The following is an 18,442-nucleotide window of genomic DNA, read 5'->3' as shown; positions in this document are numbered from 1 at the left end:
GCCAGTTAGAGCACCACAGCAATAAATAACTGCAGTTTATTATGCATTGCAGTCTATTCTATACATTGCCTGCAACACACATGCAAAAAGATAAACAGGTATTGTGTATGTAGCTGTACCTCCTCCACTTTCCTCTCACATTCACACAGTGTGTGACATTCATCCGTACAAGGCATGTCGACCTAAGTGCTGGATTAAATTCAATAAATGTGCCAAGGGCACCATTTGGTATACTAAGATGCTTAACATACTGCAGCACCTGGATAGTTTGTTCACCACTTCTGAAACATATTGAAACTTTTAAGTATTTAGTATCGAGTTGCTGTTATAGGCTACTACAGTAACAACAAGTCCCTACATAAGAAAGGACATTGCTGATGAATTCCAGAACACATTTAGGGAATCCATTCATTTCAAAAGGAATCTGTGAGAGGGATATGGAGGCTGGCACATTAATTTAATTTTAAACCATACAAATTGCCTTTCTGTCCTGTCAATCATCCGCCTCTAAAATTGTTAGCCATAGACCCTGAACAAGCATGCAAATACCTTGCTGGATCAACTACATGCCTGTTTCAGGTGTGTGTTTTAGATACTACTGTAGCCAAAGTGATCAACAGAACTGCCAGGAATCTAGTAATGTTTAAAAGGAAACACATATGGAGTCCTCCATTTTCCTCTCACTTCAGGTTTCCTTTAAATGGGGACAGACAAAAAGCAGGTGCTTGTAGGTTTGACATGTCTGATTTATAGGATGGGTCATCAGCAGTCTAACACTACGTTAGTCCAGAAACCAGTAATGTATTGCTCCAGCATATACAGTATACAACCTCTGACCAATCACCAATGCCTGAAGCCCAACAGGGGGTGTAGACACAATGATCCTGATCACTGGGGTTTTATATATTGGACATTTTGATGACATATGTTGTACTGTCTTCTGCCCTATGCCTTGACAAATGGGACCTTGCGTGGCCCTAAAATGATTGCTGGTGATCAGTCAAAGGTTGTATGTATGCTGCAACAAAACATGTAGGGTTCCTGAATAACAGAGTTCAGCCCTTCTTTGTGAAATCATGGACTTTATATATATGTCCAGCACTTATCATCTATGAGGTGTGTAAACTTGAGGATTGCTTGTTAACACTACGGCCATATGCAATTCACCTTTTCTCCTGAGTTTTCTCCTAAGAGATAATTTTTCATCTTTAATTTAAAATAACTTTTCAGCATTTTTCAACTGAAAAGGTGTCAAAAAGTAGGTGAAACAGTACTATCAACATTCTTTTGAGTATTTTCTTGCTTTCTGGTGGCTTAAAATGCATTTTATTGACAAGTTTAAAAAAAACATCTAGGAGAAAACTCAGGAGAAATAGTTAATTGCACATGGGGCTGCATTTGAGTACGCTTCAGGTGAATTGTACAGGCTAGTTTTAGATAGAGGAACAAACAGAATCTGTCAAGTTTTTGTTCCTATATGTGTACCTACTGGAAAGACTTCCTACACTTCCTTTTACTGGCAATGCCTTAAATGTAGACACAGACAGCATTAAAATCTTGACAGCAATATGTATGGATCTGACTTTTAACAGCTTGGTGGCATTAGTTTTAAGAGCACAGGAGCTGACAATTAGTCCCACCCCCACCCACCACGCCAGCCATAATCCTAACATTAAGTACTATTCTCCCTGCATTTCCTAGCAATCCTGCTTTAGCACCTAACTCCCAAAATAATGACCTGATGAGCAGGAACGCTGCACCAAATGTACTCAGCATCAAAATAGACAAGGCCAAGATTATGAGACCTCAGTATAATGTTGGCACCTGCTGCTTTTACACTTAAAAAGATAACGTGACCAAGAATTGAACTTCCTCCCAATCAGTAGCTGATACCCCCTTTTACATGAGAAATCTTTTCCTTTTCACAAACAGATCATCAGGGGGCGCTGTATGGCTGATATTGTGGTGAAACCCCTCCCACAAGAAACTCTGAGGACCATGGTACTCCTGGCAGTTTCCTGTCTGTGAACCTTGTTGCATTGTGGGAAATAGCTGTTTGCAGCTGTTTCCAACTACCAAAAAAGCAAGCAGCAGCTACATTACCTGCCAGCAGTAAAAATGTCACCATGTGATAAATGTCAGAATGTAAATCAGGGATGTAAAACATTTTACAATGCGCAAACACTGACTAAATCATTTATACATAATGATTGTAGTAGAGATGAAACCGGCACCATCCGTTGTAATTTCTGCTCTTTTATTGTATTTAAAGCATAACAGCAAGTATAGGCAATGTTTCAAGGACTCCCTGGTGGGAGGGACCAGAATTCTTTGAACCTATAGCATTGCACATCAGTTCCCCATCAGGTCCGATTTATGGAGGACTGTTATGATTGGAGGAAAAGAATTTGAATTGTATTGGCTGCTGCTGAACCACTTATGCTATTTAAACCCATGTGATACTGTTTGATGTGTGATTGACTAACAGCATAGCTTGACAAAGAGGCGTGCAGCCTTGAAACATTGCCTATATTTGCTGTTACGCTTTAACTACAATAAAAGAGCAGACATTACAACGGATGGTGCCGACTTCATCTATACTATTTGTATTGGATCCAGAGCGCTGCTGGATCACTAGCCTGGCACATCGACTATAAGCAACAGGAGGTGTGCATCACATTACTACTTATATAATTATTGTAAAAATTAAGCACTTTATTATTACATTATTTTCACTGGAGTTCCTCTTTAAGTAGTTTCAACTGGACTGTGTCTCACACCCCATTAAAATTAATGGAGAGCCTGCAGCCAGCATACATGATCCTGCTCCAAAACACCTCGCAACTACCTTATTTGTCTTAGTCGCTAACTCTCTCCCTGTACAACTAGAAACAGTTATTTGCTTTCTGTGTTGCTATTGGAGATTTTCTTTATTTCCCGTTGTCACTCAGTGACATGACAGGAAGTGGGTAAGTGAGAGGGAATCTTCTAAAAAGTAGTGGCACACAATGAACAGAAAAACAACAAATGTTATCCTAATCCTAACTCTATCCAAAAGTAGGAAAATATTAAACATTACTATTTTGACAGACATTCCAGTTGAAAGCAACTGTTTTGAAAACCAAGAGTATACCTCCCATAACACAGCTATGGAGGCTGCAATCTAAATGTCCTTAACAACGCTGGTTTCTTGGCTGTAATGCTTATCCTCTGGCTATTACGCTGTATGAGTGACAAGTGTGCAGATCAAGAGCGTCAGGGGAAAACTTGAACTGCTGACCTGTATGTTTCCTCCAGCTGATTCAGAAAGTCTTATAAGCATATAACAAATGTTACAGCCAGGAAACTAGGAAGTTTCAGAGGCCAAGACAGCTGCTTTTATAGTTCTCTCATAAAAGGTGTGCATTAAAGTGAACCAAAAATGATATAAGAGGTGGCTGGATGGTGTAATGGTTAAGGGCTCTGCCTCTGACACGGGAGACCAGGGTTCGAATCTCGGCTCTGCCTGTTCAGTAAGCCAGCACCTATTCAGTAGGAGACCTTAGGAAAGTCTCCCTAACACTGCTACTGCCTATAGAGCGCGCCCTAGTGGCTGCTGCTCTGGCGCTTTGAGTCCGCCAGGAGAAAAGCGCAATATAAATGTTATTTGTCTTGTCTTGTCATAAGAAAGAAAAAAAATTAGATGTGTCCATAAGTAAGGGCAACTGGCAAGAGGTTATTGTCAACTAACAAAATCTGAGGCCCCAGTTGTACATGTGCTATTTCAAAATATTGAACTATTAGCTAATAGTAATAGTAAATATCCATTACATGCACCACATGAGAGACAGGCCAAGCAAGGTGGGTAACTGGGAAGCAGCAGGGGATATTTTCTTCAGAAAGTTACAGCTGACCCAGCATCCATCTCTTTTTTCATCTTATTTTTCTTTAAGGCCCTTTCACACATAACAGAATTTGTGTGTGAATTAGTGTTTACTGTGCATCAAATGCAAGCCAATGTCTTTGCATTTTACACGTGTTGTGTGACTTTTTGCTCTCCATATTTTATGCCCCAAAAAAATGACTTACAAGTATGCTTTTTTTCACACTGGACATGCGAATCGCATACAATGAAAGTCAACTGAAATGCAATTTTTTTGCATTCCAAATGCGAATATTCACATGTGATTGTAAAGTTCATTACATACAAATTCATGTAAATTTACTTCATTAGTATGCGTGTAAAAATCAGAATGTTAAAATTTGCATAAAAACTTGAACAATAAAAATAAAAGAATTAGATGCAAAAAAAATCGCAGAACACAGGTACGAAAAAATTCAGACAAAATGCGTCTGGAAATCACAAGCATAGGTGTGAAGGCAATTCATGTTTTAGATGTTAGTGACTTATTAATGCTTGCACTTATAAACTAGCAAAATACTATTCCATATTATTATTACTTATATTATGCTTGGCTCTGCTGGTATTGGGTTTGTTGGAAAGCCCAAAAATAAATAGGTTAAAGGAAGGGTTCCTAATTATGGAGGGTGAAATGTACAAAGTGTAACAAGAATGCTATTTCTTGTTTAATGATAAAACTGGGTAGTGTGCATGACAATTTCCCTGAGATATTATAGACTCTATAATATAATATAGAGGATACCAGCATAATAGAGATACAGTACGTATCAGAATACCAGCCTACCGCTGCTGTGCTATAAAATGCAAGTCAGAACAGCACTGCAGGGGAGGAAACTAGTTTGGCAATCACAGATTTCTAGTTACAGCCGAAAGACTACAAATCAGTACATTTGAACTTCACTGTGTTGTCGTAATTTATTGCACTATTGAGGTGAAGGTAGTTTGGTAACATGCAAAGCTCAGAATGGAACAGCCAAGTCTTTTTTTCCTGTTTGAAAATCACACATAATGTACTCCAAATGTAAAACTGTGCCGTGGAGTACAATTAAAAAGAAACTGTAAATGGAGGCAGAATAGCAGCAGTATGTGAGCTGCCATTACTGAACTGTCTTTGCATGCGTTGATTAATTTACTGATGTTTTCTTGTGCGTAGCTGCAGGTATCTCCTAACCTCTGGAGCAGTCCTCACCTTTTCATCCCTGCTCAGTCAGTCAACTACTGGCACAAACATGGCAGGCAGTGGACCACCACTTCATTGCCTGAATACTTCTGCCAGGTCAGAGATTCAGTAGATATCGAGCTAGCAGAATAATTAAACCCTGGATCTTGCATCATTTAAAACAAGTAAGCAATGGAAGCTTCTGTTTGTATCAGGACAGGTTCTTTTTCTTTCTAAGGAGACATGACCTGGAGTAAAGATATGTAGAGGGTGGGTTCTAAAAGGATCCTTAAAACAGCCTAGGAAGAATGTTTTATTCAGTGGCACAATGACAAATCATGCCCCCTCCCCCATGTTCACACGTAGGGCCAGAGCCCAATAACGCAGTTGTGTCCGCTTCTGTCCACTTTTCAGCACCTGTAACATTGATGTGTAACTGAAATGCGGACACAACTGAGTCAGTGGGCTCAGGCCCTCAGGGCCTGTTTCCACTACACGCAATTTTTCTGATGCAGATTTTCCCATAGGCATTCATTGGAGTCAGTTTTTCTGCATCCATTCTGCATCAAATCTGCGTGTAGTGGAAACAGGCCCTTACCCCTACACTGTGATGTGGTAGCCCAGGGGTCATATAACAGACATGACCACCATGATCCCCTCTAATAACAATGTAGCCCTCTATGATCCCCACCAGAGCTGCTCACCTGCTTAGGAGAGGGGCTCTGTACTGAAGGAAGAATAATAAGTTGTAGCTCCCAATGGTCCTGGAACCAGTTGTGGGTGCCATCCCCAATCCCCCTCCAGTATTTATGCCTCTGCTTATTTATCTTTATTTCCATTGCTAGTGGGTCTCCTACTAGCTGCTGTGCCATGTAGTTTCCCCTTTCATGTGCAGTAGTCCAGTGTTCTCCTCAGGCTCTTTTAGCAGGGTGCTCCACCCGGCTAGTTTTGGTGACCACCCGGCTGTCATCGGCTCACCTCCTCCTATGCTGTAAGCAGAGTTGCTCACAGAAGCACTGGCCCTGCATTCTCATCTCGCCCCACCCGGCTACTTTTTCATGCCACCCGGCTACTATTTCATGCCTCCCGTCTGGAAAAAAAATTCTCAGGAGAACACTGTAGTCTATGTTCTATATCGAGTAGCGACCCACCCTTACATGTGCAGTCCACCTCTCATATGATGTTGTGCTTCATTACAGTGCAGTCTGCTCTTCCATGTGCATCTTCCAAACAGAGAAGCTCCTCACTCTTCTATGCAGCCCCTCCATATTCTGACAGCAGCTGCCCTCTATCATGTGCATCTTCTCATATTCTGTCTGATCTCCCATGTACAGCAGCACCTCTCTCCTGTATCCAACTTCCCACTGGTCAGCAGCTATCCTTGGCAGTGCCCCATGAGGGCTTTGCAGAATTCCGTTGCCAGCCATGCTGCATTGGTGTGAGTGGTGGTACTGTGTGCCTACAACCTTGTCTGCTTCTGACATTAGGGGAGTACGTAATGCTAGACACCCACATATAGGTTTTAATACCAACTGCTTAAAGGGAACGTATATGGAGACTGACATACTTATTTCCTTTTAAACAATACCAGTTGCCTGGCAGCCCTGCTGATCTGTTTGGCTGCAGTAGTGTCTGAATCACACCAGAAACAAGCATGAAGCTAATCTTGTCAGATCTGACAATAATGTCAGAAACACCTGATGCATGTTCAGGGTCTATAGCTAAAAGAAATGAAAATAAATATGGCAGCCTCCATAACCCTCTCACTTAAGTTGTCCTTTATGTAATGATTATGAAATGACCACACAAACAAAAACTAAAATGATCATTTCAATGTTTAAAAAAGATCTGTTCATTGCAATTAGATCTATATTTTCCAGCACTTCCATCCAATGAGGCAATCACATTGGCTGAAAATCATCAGAATGAATCGATAGTCCTCATGTTGCCCATTGTAGATGCAATTGATTTATTGAATTGCACCAAATGATAGCATTATTATGATTATGGCCAGGATTAGGCAGCTTCTTTTCTTTTACTAGTTGCACTTTTGCACTCTGCGTGTGACTGCTAGCAGTGTTCCAACTAGATGACTGCATCATTCTTTTTATCCTTGTTTTACATACTCCAAGAACAATACAAACTGTTTCAAATGAGGTACATTTAAACAAATTGTTAAAGACTATGGTTCTGCTGAACTTGCCCACATGAATCAGATACCCCCAATAACTGTAAACTCAGGCCCCAGTTATGTCCTAAAAGCTATCATGATATGTCAGTATAACCCCTAAATCCCCAAACTGAAGACATAAATACTAAGATTAAACTAGGAAGGCTTTTCCAGTAGATTCTGTGTGTCAGATTATCTAAACTGAAGCACAGATTACTCATGCAAAGGACCAAATCCAACATTCTGTACAAAATCTTTGCTTTGGCATTGGGAAAACAGGATATGTTGCAGCAGCCTTCACTTTATGACCCCCCAGAGGGGCCCATTACAAGTGTTTCTACAGACTTTCTAAACAATCTCTTCATATCAGCATTTTCTATGTGTCATTTAAACAAACAGAACTATCTACAATATTTGGTAGCTGCCCCAGTGAAAACAATGACCTTTTTAGGAAAGTGAAGGTATATACAGTAGGTAGGGCTTCTGGGGATATATAACACGCAATCATTGGTGTTATACATTCAACGGTTACGTAGCTCATACAACAGGCAACATAAGCCTTGCATGTATAACAAGAGTCACACTATTTTCTCTGCTAACATTTATGGGAGGTGCTTACACATCCTCAGACCTCCAAGTTGATAGAGGGCTGATGATATATGAAGTACAGTAGCCCAGAGTAGCCAAACAAAGCTGAGTCATAAGAGGAAGGGAGAAAAGCAGGAGAAAACTCAACTGCAGGTGAAGGAAAATCCAACCAACTGCTATTTTTATGACAAGCAGGGCTGGAGACAAGGGTCTGGATTGGATATACTGGCATATACCGTAATAAGAAATTGGATTAGGTGACACTCATGGAATATCCATGAGTGGCTTTGCTAGAATCATTTTGATTTTCCATGGTATAAAAGGGAGAACAGGGTGCTTTTGTTTGAAGCAGAAAACATTGTGGTCTGAAGAACCATTAAAAACCACACATAGTTCAGATTTGCATTTTCCAAAAAAGATTGTATTAGTAAACTGAACCAGAAATCGCATTTAATGCTATCAGTGAAACTGTTTTAAAAACATTCATAAATAAAACAGGGTTATATTCCACGGCCTTGTTTAACATTTCGTACTAATAAAAACAAATACATTTGGGAAGCTAGCCCATCGTCAGGTGAGCATTCAGCTTAAAAGAGCCGAGGCGAGGAGCAAATAAAGCTGTCTGTCATCACTCTCAGTGGACATCAGCTCCTCAACAAGCCATTCTGTCCCCCTAGTGCAGGTATGTCAAACCGGTCCTACAAGGGCCGAGGTCCTCACACATTTTTGATACAGCTCAAATGAATTGATGGGTCTGAATCAGGAAAGGTGTGGTCCATCAGGTAGAACACAGTCCTCTCTTTCTCAGTGCATCCTAAACACTGGCATGGATCTGGCCCTCCAGGCCTGGAGTTCGACACGTGTGCCCTAGTGGATTCCCTACAATTGCTGTGAGGCTTTAAATAAAAATAGGGAACTTTTTACAGCTAAAATGTATGCATGGTGTATTTGTATTTATTTATTATAGCTATTTTTTTATGTCACCATGCCTTGTCTTCCTCTCCTCTGAATAACAGCTATAGCTGTGTATAAGAACTGCATTCCTAACCCCTAATCTGCATGTGGATAAGAAATCCCTCTTTTTACACACAGCGTGCGCACCCATGAGCTAACAGTGTAAAACATGATTTTTTAGGTATGATCCAGCATGGCAACCATCTACAGTACTTAAATAATATATAGTACAGTAGAGATGACTACCCAGTGAAACACTAAAGGAATGTGTATGCAAGCAGTGGCGTAGCAATAGAATAGAATAGGACAACTGAAGTGAGAGGGATATGGAGGCTGCCATATTTATTTCCTTTTAAGCAATATCAGTTGCCTGGCTGTCCTGCTGATCCTCTGCCTCTAATACTTTTAGCTATAGACCCTGAACAAGCATGCAGCAGATCAGGTGTTTCTGACATTATTGTCAAATCTGGCAAGATTAGCTTCATGCTTGTTTCTGGGGTGATTCAGACACTACTGCAGCCAAATGGCTCATCAGGGCTGCCAGGCAACTCAACTGGTATTGCTTAAAAGGAAATAAATATCGCAGCCTCCACATACCTCTCACTACAGTTGTCCTTTAACAAACTGTTCCCCACCCCCTTTTTGCACCTTGGACACTGTGGCCGTCCTTGGCAGGTTTTGGTGTGCCATATCAATTGTTGTGTATAGAGTGCTTGGGGAGCCCCAATGTAAAACTTGCACTGGGGCCCATAGTTCCTTAGCTACGCCCCTGCATGCAAGCCAGTATTGCCAGGACCCATAGAGCCTACTCAAATCAGTTGCTGCAGGTCATGTGACTGGATTTTAGCTGCAGACGCCTAGTTTTACTAAACTTTCACTAACAAAGAACACATAGGAATGAAAACCAGGCAAGGATTAAGGCTACTAGCATTTCATATGAAAGGCACAGACACCATCTCAAGTTTACTTTTTCTAAACTTTTCTAAACTTAGCTACCATGTTCACAATCCTCAGTGACTATACAAGCATAATTTAACCCTATACTGGTAATTGTGCAACATTCAATTATGCAAAACATTAAGAAGCTTTAGAAAGTAAGCAATCACATATTTCTGCTTATATAAAGAAACATTAGATACCTATCCCAGTGACCAATCAGACACAGCTCAGACACAGCCATATACCGTGGACTAATAAAGTGGTCTTTACGGAAAAACACATACACACAGGAAACATATAGGAGAACTCTAGGGAATAGGAATAAGTATCCTCCTAGTTGCAGGAGTTATTTTAATAATCTTTCCCTGCTGGTTCCCTTGCTTATAATGATGCTTTTTAAGAAAGTTGATTTTGTGATTTAGTCAAATTCTCCTGATATAAATTCAAAATGATGCCATCTGGGGCAGTGTGTGCTGTCAACAGGTAGCCCCTGCATCTCTTGGGTCTGGGTTTGAGCCTTTCATGCTGCTGCAGATTGTCAGACACAACACTGATCTCCAAGTCTGGCTTATAAGGAACCACCCATTGTTGCTTTGAATGTAACAGCAACAAATCTGACAACACAAATTTAGTAAGTCGAGTATTACTGGTGTCAGAATCCTAGAGTTTTGAACCAGGTAATTGATGGGAAAACCCTGAGGTCCCTTTTACACTGAGGCATTTTCATTGTGTTGCATTACCCTGCGGTAACGCTAAGGCAATAAAAGTCATGCGATGCAATGTGCCGGATGTGACTTTTTCGGAGCACTGCCGATGCAAGAGAAACAGCGCGTTGGGGTCCAGCTTTCGTTGTGTGGGGGACTGGAAGTCATGTAAGTCTATGGCAACGCAGACTTTTTAAAAAAGTTGGCGTTGCGGTGCACAATACACTTCCGCGCAATTCATATTGCTGTCACAGCAAGTGAGCGCTAGAAAGCCTCACTTCCTGCTTGGCTTAAGGCCAGAAAGGGGATTACCGCATATTAATGTGGAAATCCCTGAAGGCCTTTTTATTGTTGCGGTGCAATGCAATCATCTAATTGTATCGCACCAGCAACACAAGGCGGCAAAACTTTTGAAAATTTACACTTAACAACTTTCCAGTAACATAACTAAATTTCATATTCTAGAGAGAAGTGAGAAATTTAATGTGAAGCTCTCAGGGGTTTTAATTCTGTTCATGTTCTAACAGGGAGTGGGTAACTATCTACCAAAACATTTCTTCTTAAACCTTAAACAGTGCTAATACCTTGGATAGCTAGCACACACCAGTGCTCTTCTCCCGCAGGTAAACCACTCCTGCAATCGGGTCAATATACAAACAAATAGAAGGATGAACTCCAAGAACTTCAAACTTGTGTTTGTAGTTTATTGAGCAACTGAACACACTACATATCACAGGTGCACTGACCTTTCCTGGACACCTGAGGAGAGGTCAGTGCACCCATAACATGCGGTTTGTTCAGTTGATCAATCAACTACAAGCACAACTTTAAAGGGTCTCCGAGCAGTGCAGAAACTATGGAAAGATGCATATCATTTTAAAGCTCTCTTTCTCCTCTTTCCAATGATATATAAACCGCCGCCCTACGCCTTTTAGCTTTCACTATTTTTGCGATTGAAATTGCCGCGGCCGCGATTTCAATCACGAAAATAAAGAAAACTAAAAGGCATAGAGCGACCATTTAGGTGTCGTCAGAAAGAGGAGAAAGAGAACTTTAAAATGATATCCATCTTTCCATAGTTACTTGTATTACACAGGACGACACTTTCCCCAGTGTCAGCAGCTCCATTCAGCAGAAAAAGTCGGCCTGTGTAATACAATGTAACTATGGAAAGATAGATATCATTTTAAAGCTCTCTTTCTCTTCTTTCTGGCGACACTTAAATCGTTGCCCTACGCCTTTTAGTTTTCTTTATTTTCGTGATTGAATTCGCGGCCGCGGCAATTTCAATCGTGAAAATAGCGAAAACTAAAAGGCGTAGGGCAACGATTTATATATCATTGGAAAGAGGAGAAAGAGAGCTTTAAAATGATATGCATCTTTCCATAGTTTCTGCACTGCTCGGAGTCCCTTTAAAGCTTGTGGAGGGCCCTCTTCTATTTCATTGTAGGTAAATATCTCTATGGAAGCAGGCACTAACTTTTTTTCTTCAGTGTGTGGAGGAGTTAAAACATCCAGTGATATTTTTAATGCTGACCCTCATTTCCTGTCCTCGGGAGCTCCGGAAATGAAATTAAAGCCATAGAGCTCCTGGAAGGTCTCTGGGACAGGAAGTGATGGGAGATTTCACCAAATAGGACAACAATTCTGACTTATTTTCACATTATCCAAAATTACTATTATTATTATTATTGTTTAGATTTAGGGAGAATGTGAAGCCTGAAATCCTTATTCCTTGTTTTAAATGATAATTCCCTTGATCAGTGTTCCCCAACCCTGTCCTCAAGTACCACCAACAGTGCATTTTAAAAGTTAATTGCATATGGGTCCTTATTTGCATATTTGTTCTGAGTCTGTTTTTTTAGAAAATATTACTGCACTAAGGATCACACAACGGTTTGCTAAATGGTATGTTCAAAAGGGAGTAAGAAAAGGCTGATTCTTTATCCCTGTTGGTTCAGGTTTCCATGAATGAAACATACAAAATGTTAAACTTTTATCATGCAATGGAAATATCACCATAGTTGATCACACTCACAATATTCATTTGGGGTACAGTGAAGAAAAGCAGACGTCTGACTGATCCAGCAAACCTGGACATTTTTTTTCCAAAGCATTGTCCACTATTTGATGGTACAAATTTGCAACCATTTTCTGAGTCATATCAGGTGACGGATTGCTAAAAGATTAGTAAAATAGCAGTTCTGCAATTGCACTCTCCTGGAGGTATAAGCATTGCTAAATTTTTGTAATACATCCAGGTTGTCCTAGAATAATTCTATATGATATGATTCTGTACTATACAGCGATAGCACATATATTAATCTTTCAACAATCTTCATTGTGTTCTGATATACTGTAATTAAGGTTTGCAAGCTTATACTGCCTAACAGCTGGCAATTTTATTTGCAACTAGTTTCCTCTCTCCACTGTTCTCCAATCTTAGTACATCAGGGGCTATTTCTATATTTAGAGCACTTTATATAATGAAATATATGTACAAATACATACACATACAACATGAGAAAAAGTAAGCATTCCCCACAGAATGTTCATGGCCACTGTTATGTTGCAAATGTCCCCTTTGACTATGATTTAATTTTCTTACAAATGATCTCACAGTATTATTGAGCACTAATACAGTGAAGAATTTATAGTGAACTCTTTCATTATGAAATACCTAGGCCCTTCCCCTGATGCAGCCATAACATATACACCATCATGCTTTACAGTTGGTATTGACTTTTTCTTGTGATATGCTGTCTTTAGTTTTTACCAAACACATCTTCTGATACTGTGGTTAAATAACCATATCTACTCTTCATTTTTTTGCTTAGCTGTTCAGAGTTGCTCAGATGTTTTATTTCTCTACAACAGAGGTTATCTACTGGTATACCCCCAGTGTAGATGTAATCTGTGCAGGTTCTAATGAGCAAGTTGTGCAATTTGTCATTTATAGTGATAAGAGATACCTGTAGGCCACTTTGAGAATTTTTAGAGACTTCTCTCAGCTACTTGTATTCTTCTTTCAAGCTTGACTCAACAGGACTGATGATGTTCTGGACAGTGGAATGACTGGACTGATGTCCAATGCCTCTTCCACAACAGAAAGCAAATCAAACTAAATGTCAAAAGATTCCTACACGCACTAGATTAAACTTGGCAGATGTGTCCACTAAAGACCGCCTCTGCCGATAATCTAGTGTGTGTACGGCCCCTGACCGTCCCTAGTGCATCAGCAAGAGGTCCAGTCTGCCAAATCATCACAGCTGAATGCTGCCTGACACTCTTGTTCTCAATCCTGAACCCTCCTGCTCCATCATGTGCTGCTCATTGTCCTTTTGCCCCCTCCTTAGTAAGAGAACTTGTTGCTAGCCTAGAGGATAGAAATGTGTCTGCACAGCATTGGCCCTAATCATATGTTTTGTATGTTTGAATAAGACAGATTCCTACAAGACCTTGTTTTTAGTCATTAGCAGACAATTTGGTGCACCTTATTATAATCATCCCTTATTGAGAATCCTCTGATTCATGTGCCCCCAGTGTGGTATGATGAACGGGATGTCTGCTTCCAATGTTATGCCTGGTGCATGGTTAGAATAACTATCAGCCATATGGAGGACATATGAATACTGTAGTTTTTTGAAAGCTAACATTTCTTTAGTTTGGGCACATTAGTATTGCTTATGTTGCTGTCTGTGGAAAACAGCTGTTGCACATATGAATGTCAGAGTGCAAAAGGACAATAAATTACATAGGGCTTGATTCACAAAGCTAGCGTTTTGCACGCTATAATGCGCATAATTTTTTTGCGAGCAAACGCGAATTTGCATGCAAATTCACTAGCGTTTTCACATGAAAATTAGCATTATAATGCTGGTGCAACCGTCATAACAGTTATCACGGCTTTGTGAATCAAGCCCCTTGTGAGCGACAAAATGTGAATGGGTCATGATGGATTATGTACTGGTTAAGGGCTCTGCCTCTGACACAGGCAGCAAGGATTTAAATCTTGGCTCTTCCTATTCCGTAAGCTGCACCTATTCAGTAAAGAGTCCTTGGTCTAGACTCCCTAACACTGCTACTGCCTATTGAGCGCACCCTTAGTGGCTGCAGCTCAAGCACGTTGAGTCCATCAGGAGAAAAGTGCAATATAAATGTTATTTCTCTTGCCTACTCGACATATGACATCACCTTTATTAGCTATTATTGGGGGATATTCACTATGCTGCGGTAAAATTGCTGTGCACAAGAAGCATACAGCAATTTTACTGGTTCTTTTGACAAGTACGTAATGCACATTGCACAATTAGCCCGATATGTGTTACCTAGGTAACGTATATGTTACTTACATAACACACATCTTGCTAATTGCACTACCTGCACTATGCACAGGTCGGAAGGAGCAGTAAAATTGTCATGTGCTCCCTGCGCACAGCAATGTATTGTGAATACACCCCATTGTTGCAATGAAGTTCACATGTATGAATATTAATATATACTAAAATGTCAAACATTTCTCTGGAGCTTACTTACTTTTTCATTCATTTAAATAGCATAGTGTAGATGTATAACCGTTTCATGATAAATGAGATAACATGTCATCATGAAGTTTACTGGTAATAATTAACTACAAAAACAAAACTTCACCAATAGATGCACAACACAATATATTGGTGAATTATGACACAGAAATGAAATGGCTGGTTGTTGCTTTTTATTAGAATTTAGATGTGTGTGTCAAGCAACTAAATGAAAGAGTTAATTAGATGGTCATTCCCCGTCACCCACCCCAATTCACAGATAACATGATATATACCATAAAATCCAGGCTCAGTAATTGGGTCACCTAAAACACAAAAACAAAAAAGAAGAACATATGTAAGCATGATCACACGTTGCATTATTTTTGTCTGGTTTATCTTGTCAATGCATAGCATCTATGAAACTGTGCTATAAAACTACATGAGCACTTCTGATGCCAGTATAGTAAATATATATGAATGGGGAACATAAGTCCATCAACAAGGGGGTTGTATTATAGTGTAACAAAATAACATTTCAGAAAAAAATAGCGAAATGCTTCCCATATGTTGGTGTTTAAAGTCAAATACATGATAAAAAGAATGACTTTAGAACTCATTCTTTGATTACCCAGTGAAATCGAGTGTTTCAAACACAAAACGCCCAGTGCCTGATTTACTAAGCTTGTAAGTAAGGATGGTCAGTGAGATGCTAATAATTATGCCTTGTTGCTGTTTTTTATGCTAATTTAATGCCAATGTATATAGCTTGGAATTGCACTAATGAAATGCAAAAAGCTGTATATATTTGCATAAAAGCAAACTGATCTTTCTACCACAGCTACTGTATCAGCCTGTCCATATTCATTTTGTTTTCAGAAAAGCTTTGAACAAATATTGGGTTTTAAGTATTCCTTAACAGAAAAAAAAAACAGATCAGTTTTCCTTCTATGAAGGAGGGTGTGAGCTCAGCCAAATATTTGGGGATTATCCCATTTATTTAGAATTGACACCGGACCATCACATCACAGTTGTGAGACACATTTCAAGGCTCCAATGACTCATTGGTCAGGCAGATAGTGTACTGGTTAAGGCTGCTGACCTTGATGTAGGGATTAAGCCTTTCACAAGGATTGCAATCCCAGCTCAAGCCAGTACACAAAAACAGTAAGGAATCTTTGGGCTAGACTCCCTAATGGTTGCCCTTGGACTGTGCCCTAAGTGGCTGCACTCCTGAAGTGCTTTGAGAACACCAGGAGAAAAGCGCAATATAAAAGTTATGTGTCTTGGCTTGACACTGTTACCACTACATAAAGTAGCTGAAGGGGTGTCGTGAATAAAAAAATATACAGGTTATGGCTAGAACCTGAATTCTGGCTAGTCAATGTGAGGAGTGGCTGGCTACTGCAGCCAATAGACTTTGGCTGGCTAGAACACAACCTGACCAGAGCTGGACAGCCAAGTCCCAAAGAAAAGAGTAAAGCAGCAAAGTTCAATGACTTTATCTGCAATATTCCTCCCGTCAGAGTGAGAGGATATGGGGAGTGGAGGGACGGAGGTGCAGTGGGGAGGGGCAAGAGAAAATCAAAGTTCAGTGGAAGCTGAAGCAGATACTGTTTCAGGCCCAGTGCTCACCAAAACCTCTAGCAGATCCTCAAAACGCTAAAGGTTTTTGAAGCTGATTTCAGAGCGATTCTAGGCATGTTTAGAGAGGTTTTCTAAACATGCCTAGCGTTTTTTGGAGCGTTTTTGTGTAGCAGATTACAAATATTGTTACAGTAAGCTGTTACTGAACAGCTTCTGTAACAAAAACGCCTGGAAAACCACTCTGATCTAGCGTTTTCCAGAGCGGTTTGAGCTTTTCCTATACTTTACACGCTTCTGCAAACCGCAAAAGTGCTGCAGGACCCACTTTGCGGTTTGCTAAAAACCTGAAACGGCTGGTGTACACCATCCCATTTAAATACATTAGCCAAGTGTTTTCACAGGCCGATGCGGTTTGGAAAACGCTACAAAAACCGCTCAGTGTGCACCAGGCCTTAGCTTCCACTGAACTTTGCTGATTTGCTCCTTTCTCCGGAACATGGCTGGCCAGCTCTGGTCAGGTCCCATTCTGGCTGGCCAAAGTCTAAAAGGAACAATTGGCTGCATCAGATGGCCACTTCGCTTATTGGCCCAGCCAGATTCCAAAGGGGCCAACTTCAGGATCTGGCTGTAATATACACAATACAATAATTAAATTCATTCTTTCTGATTTCTCTTTCTGACTCTGGTATTCTGGATTTCCCAGGTCTACTGGATCTGTCAGTGGAACAAACTTCACATATTTCAGTAGAACTATCCTAATTTATTAACCGCTTGAGTACCATAGGCTTACACCCCCCTAGTGACCAGGCCATTTTTTACAATTCAGTACACTGCAGCTTTAGCAGCGTGCTGCACGGCCATACAACTTAGCATGCAAATTAATCTTGCCCCCTTTTCTTGCCACCAACAGATCTTTCTTTTGGCAGCATCAGATTGCTGCTGCAATGTGTTTTGTTTTTTTTGTAGTAATTTAGATGTTCTTTTTTTTTAAATAAAAATGTCATTTTTTCTTCCCCCCCCCCCCCCCCAAGAGCCATCAGCCTATGAGAGCAATCACTTTGTGAGCCTCTCCTGGGGACAGCTCAGTGACAGAGCTGTCCCTGTACAGCGCTGCACTAGATCGCAGCACTGTACAACCATAAGAAACTTTTTTAAAATTTCTCATGTCTGATCATCCGCACGCGTGAACCCTATTAAGCTCCGCCCCCAGGACTTGACGCCGATCGGTGTTGGGTAGTTCTATGGGAGCCACATTCCCGACGCCTATCGGTAAGGCAGACGGGAAGGGGTTAAGTGATCACCCATTTGGGGTTCTAGATACTAACCCCAAAGCTAAGTTATGTTTTCCATCATGAATGCACATTAAGATACACTGTGGTATGAGCTTAATTTTTTTGACTGTGTAAGCAGATCTCCACTGATACAGAAAGTGGAAGCTGTGCCCGTGATGAAGGTTGCTGGCTGCTGATTTGCCAGCAGGTGTGTTACTAAATCAGCTCTCAGCTAATTGTTCAGCAGCTAGTGGCATTCACTTGCTGGCATGGCGCCATCTGAGTCAGAAGAATTTTTTGATGACCTTACTGTTATAATAGTAAATTAGGCATTATGGCATCCTGAGTTTATACCCAAATAACTAAATGCCTATACATAAGACAATTTTTGCTTATACTATAAGGAACGTGTTGTAAAGGGGTTAGTCAATGAACTGCAAATAATTCCCAGTTGATGCCATGTTTATGGCAATTTTGTGTAAGTTTATACAGCTTGAAAATGGACCAATTGAATGCAGCAGTTGCTTTATTTGATCTGTCCATTTTCAAGTTGAATACATTTGCATTAACTCCTAATGATTTGCCACTCTATGACCAATATGTAACTAATCAATAAAAAGCAACAATACAGCTTTAACAGCACAAT

The 18,442-nt window shown here is 40.4% G+C and overlaps 1 protein-coding gene across 6 annotated transcripts in view; it reads right to left on the bottom strand.

Annotated features, from left to right (window-relative positions):
- The window catches only part of NTRK2 (neurotrophic receptor tyrosine kinase 2), a 384,661-nt gene that overhangs the window by 248,154 nt on the left and 118,065 nt on the right, over positions 1–18,442 (bottom strand). For 4 of the 6 annotated variants that reach the window (XM_068237090.1, XM_068237088.1, XM_068237097.1 and 1 more), the window contains one exon: positions 15,235–15,264. The exons of the other annotated variants lie outside the window; for them this stretch is intronic. In XM_068237090.1, coding sequence (XP_068093191.1) covers positions 15,235–15,264 — 30 coding nt within the window. The remainder of the gene's footprint in view (positions 1–15,234; positions 15,265–18,442) is intronic. 6 annotated transcript variants of the gene reach the window in all.

Source organism: Hyperolius riggenbachi, chromosome 1 (assembly GCF_040937935.1).
Source record: "Hyperolius riggenbachi isolate aHypRig1 chromosome 1, aHypRig1.pri, whole genome shotgun sequence".
Taxonomy (NCBI): Eukaryota; Metazoa; Chordata; class Amphibia; order Anura; family Hyperoliidae; genus Hyperolius; species Hyperolius riggenbachi.
The sequence above is the reverse complement of the archived record's forward strand: the minus strand, read 5'-3'. Positions and strand labels throughout refer to the sequence as shown.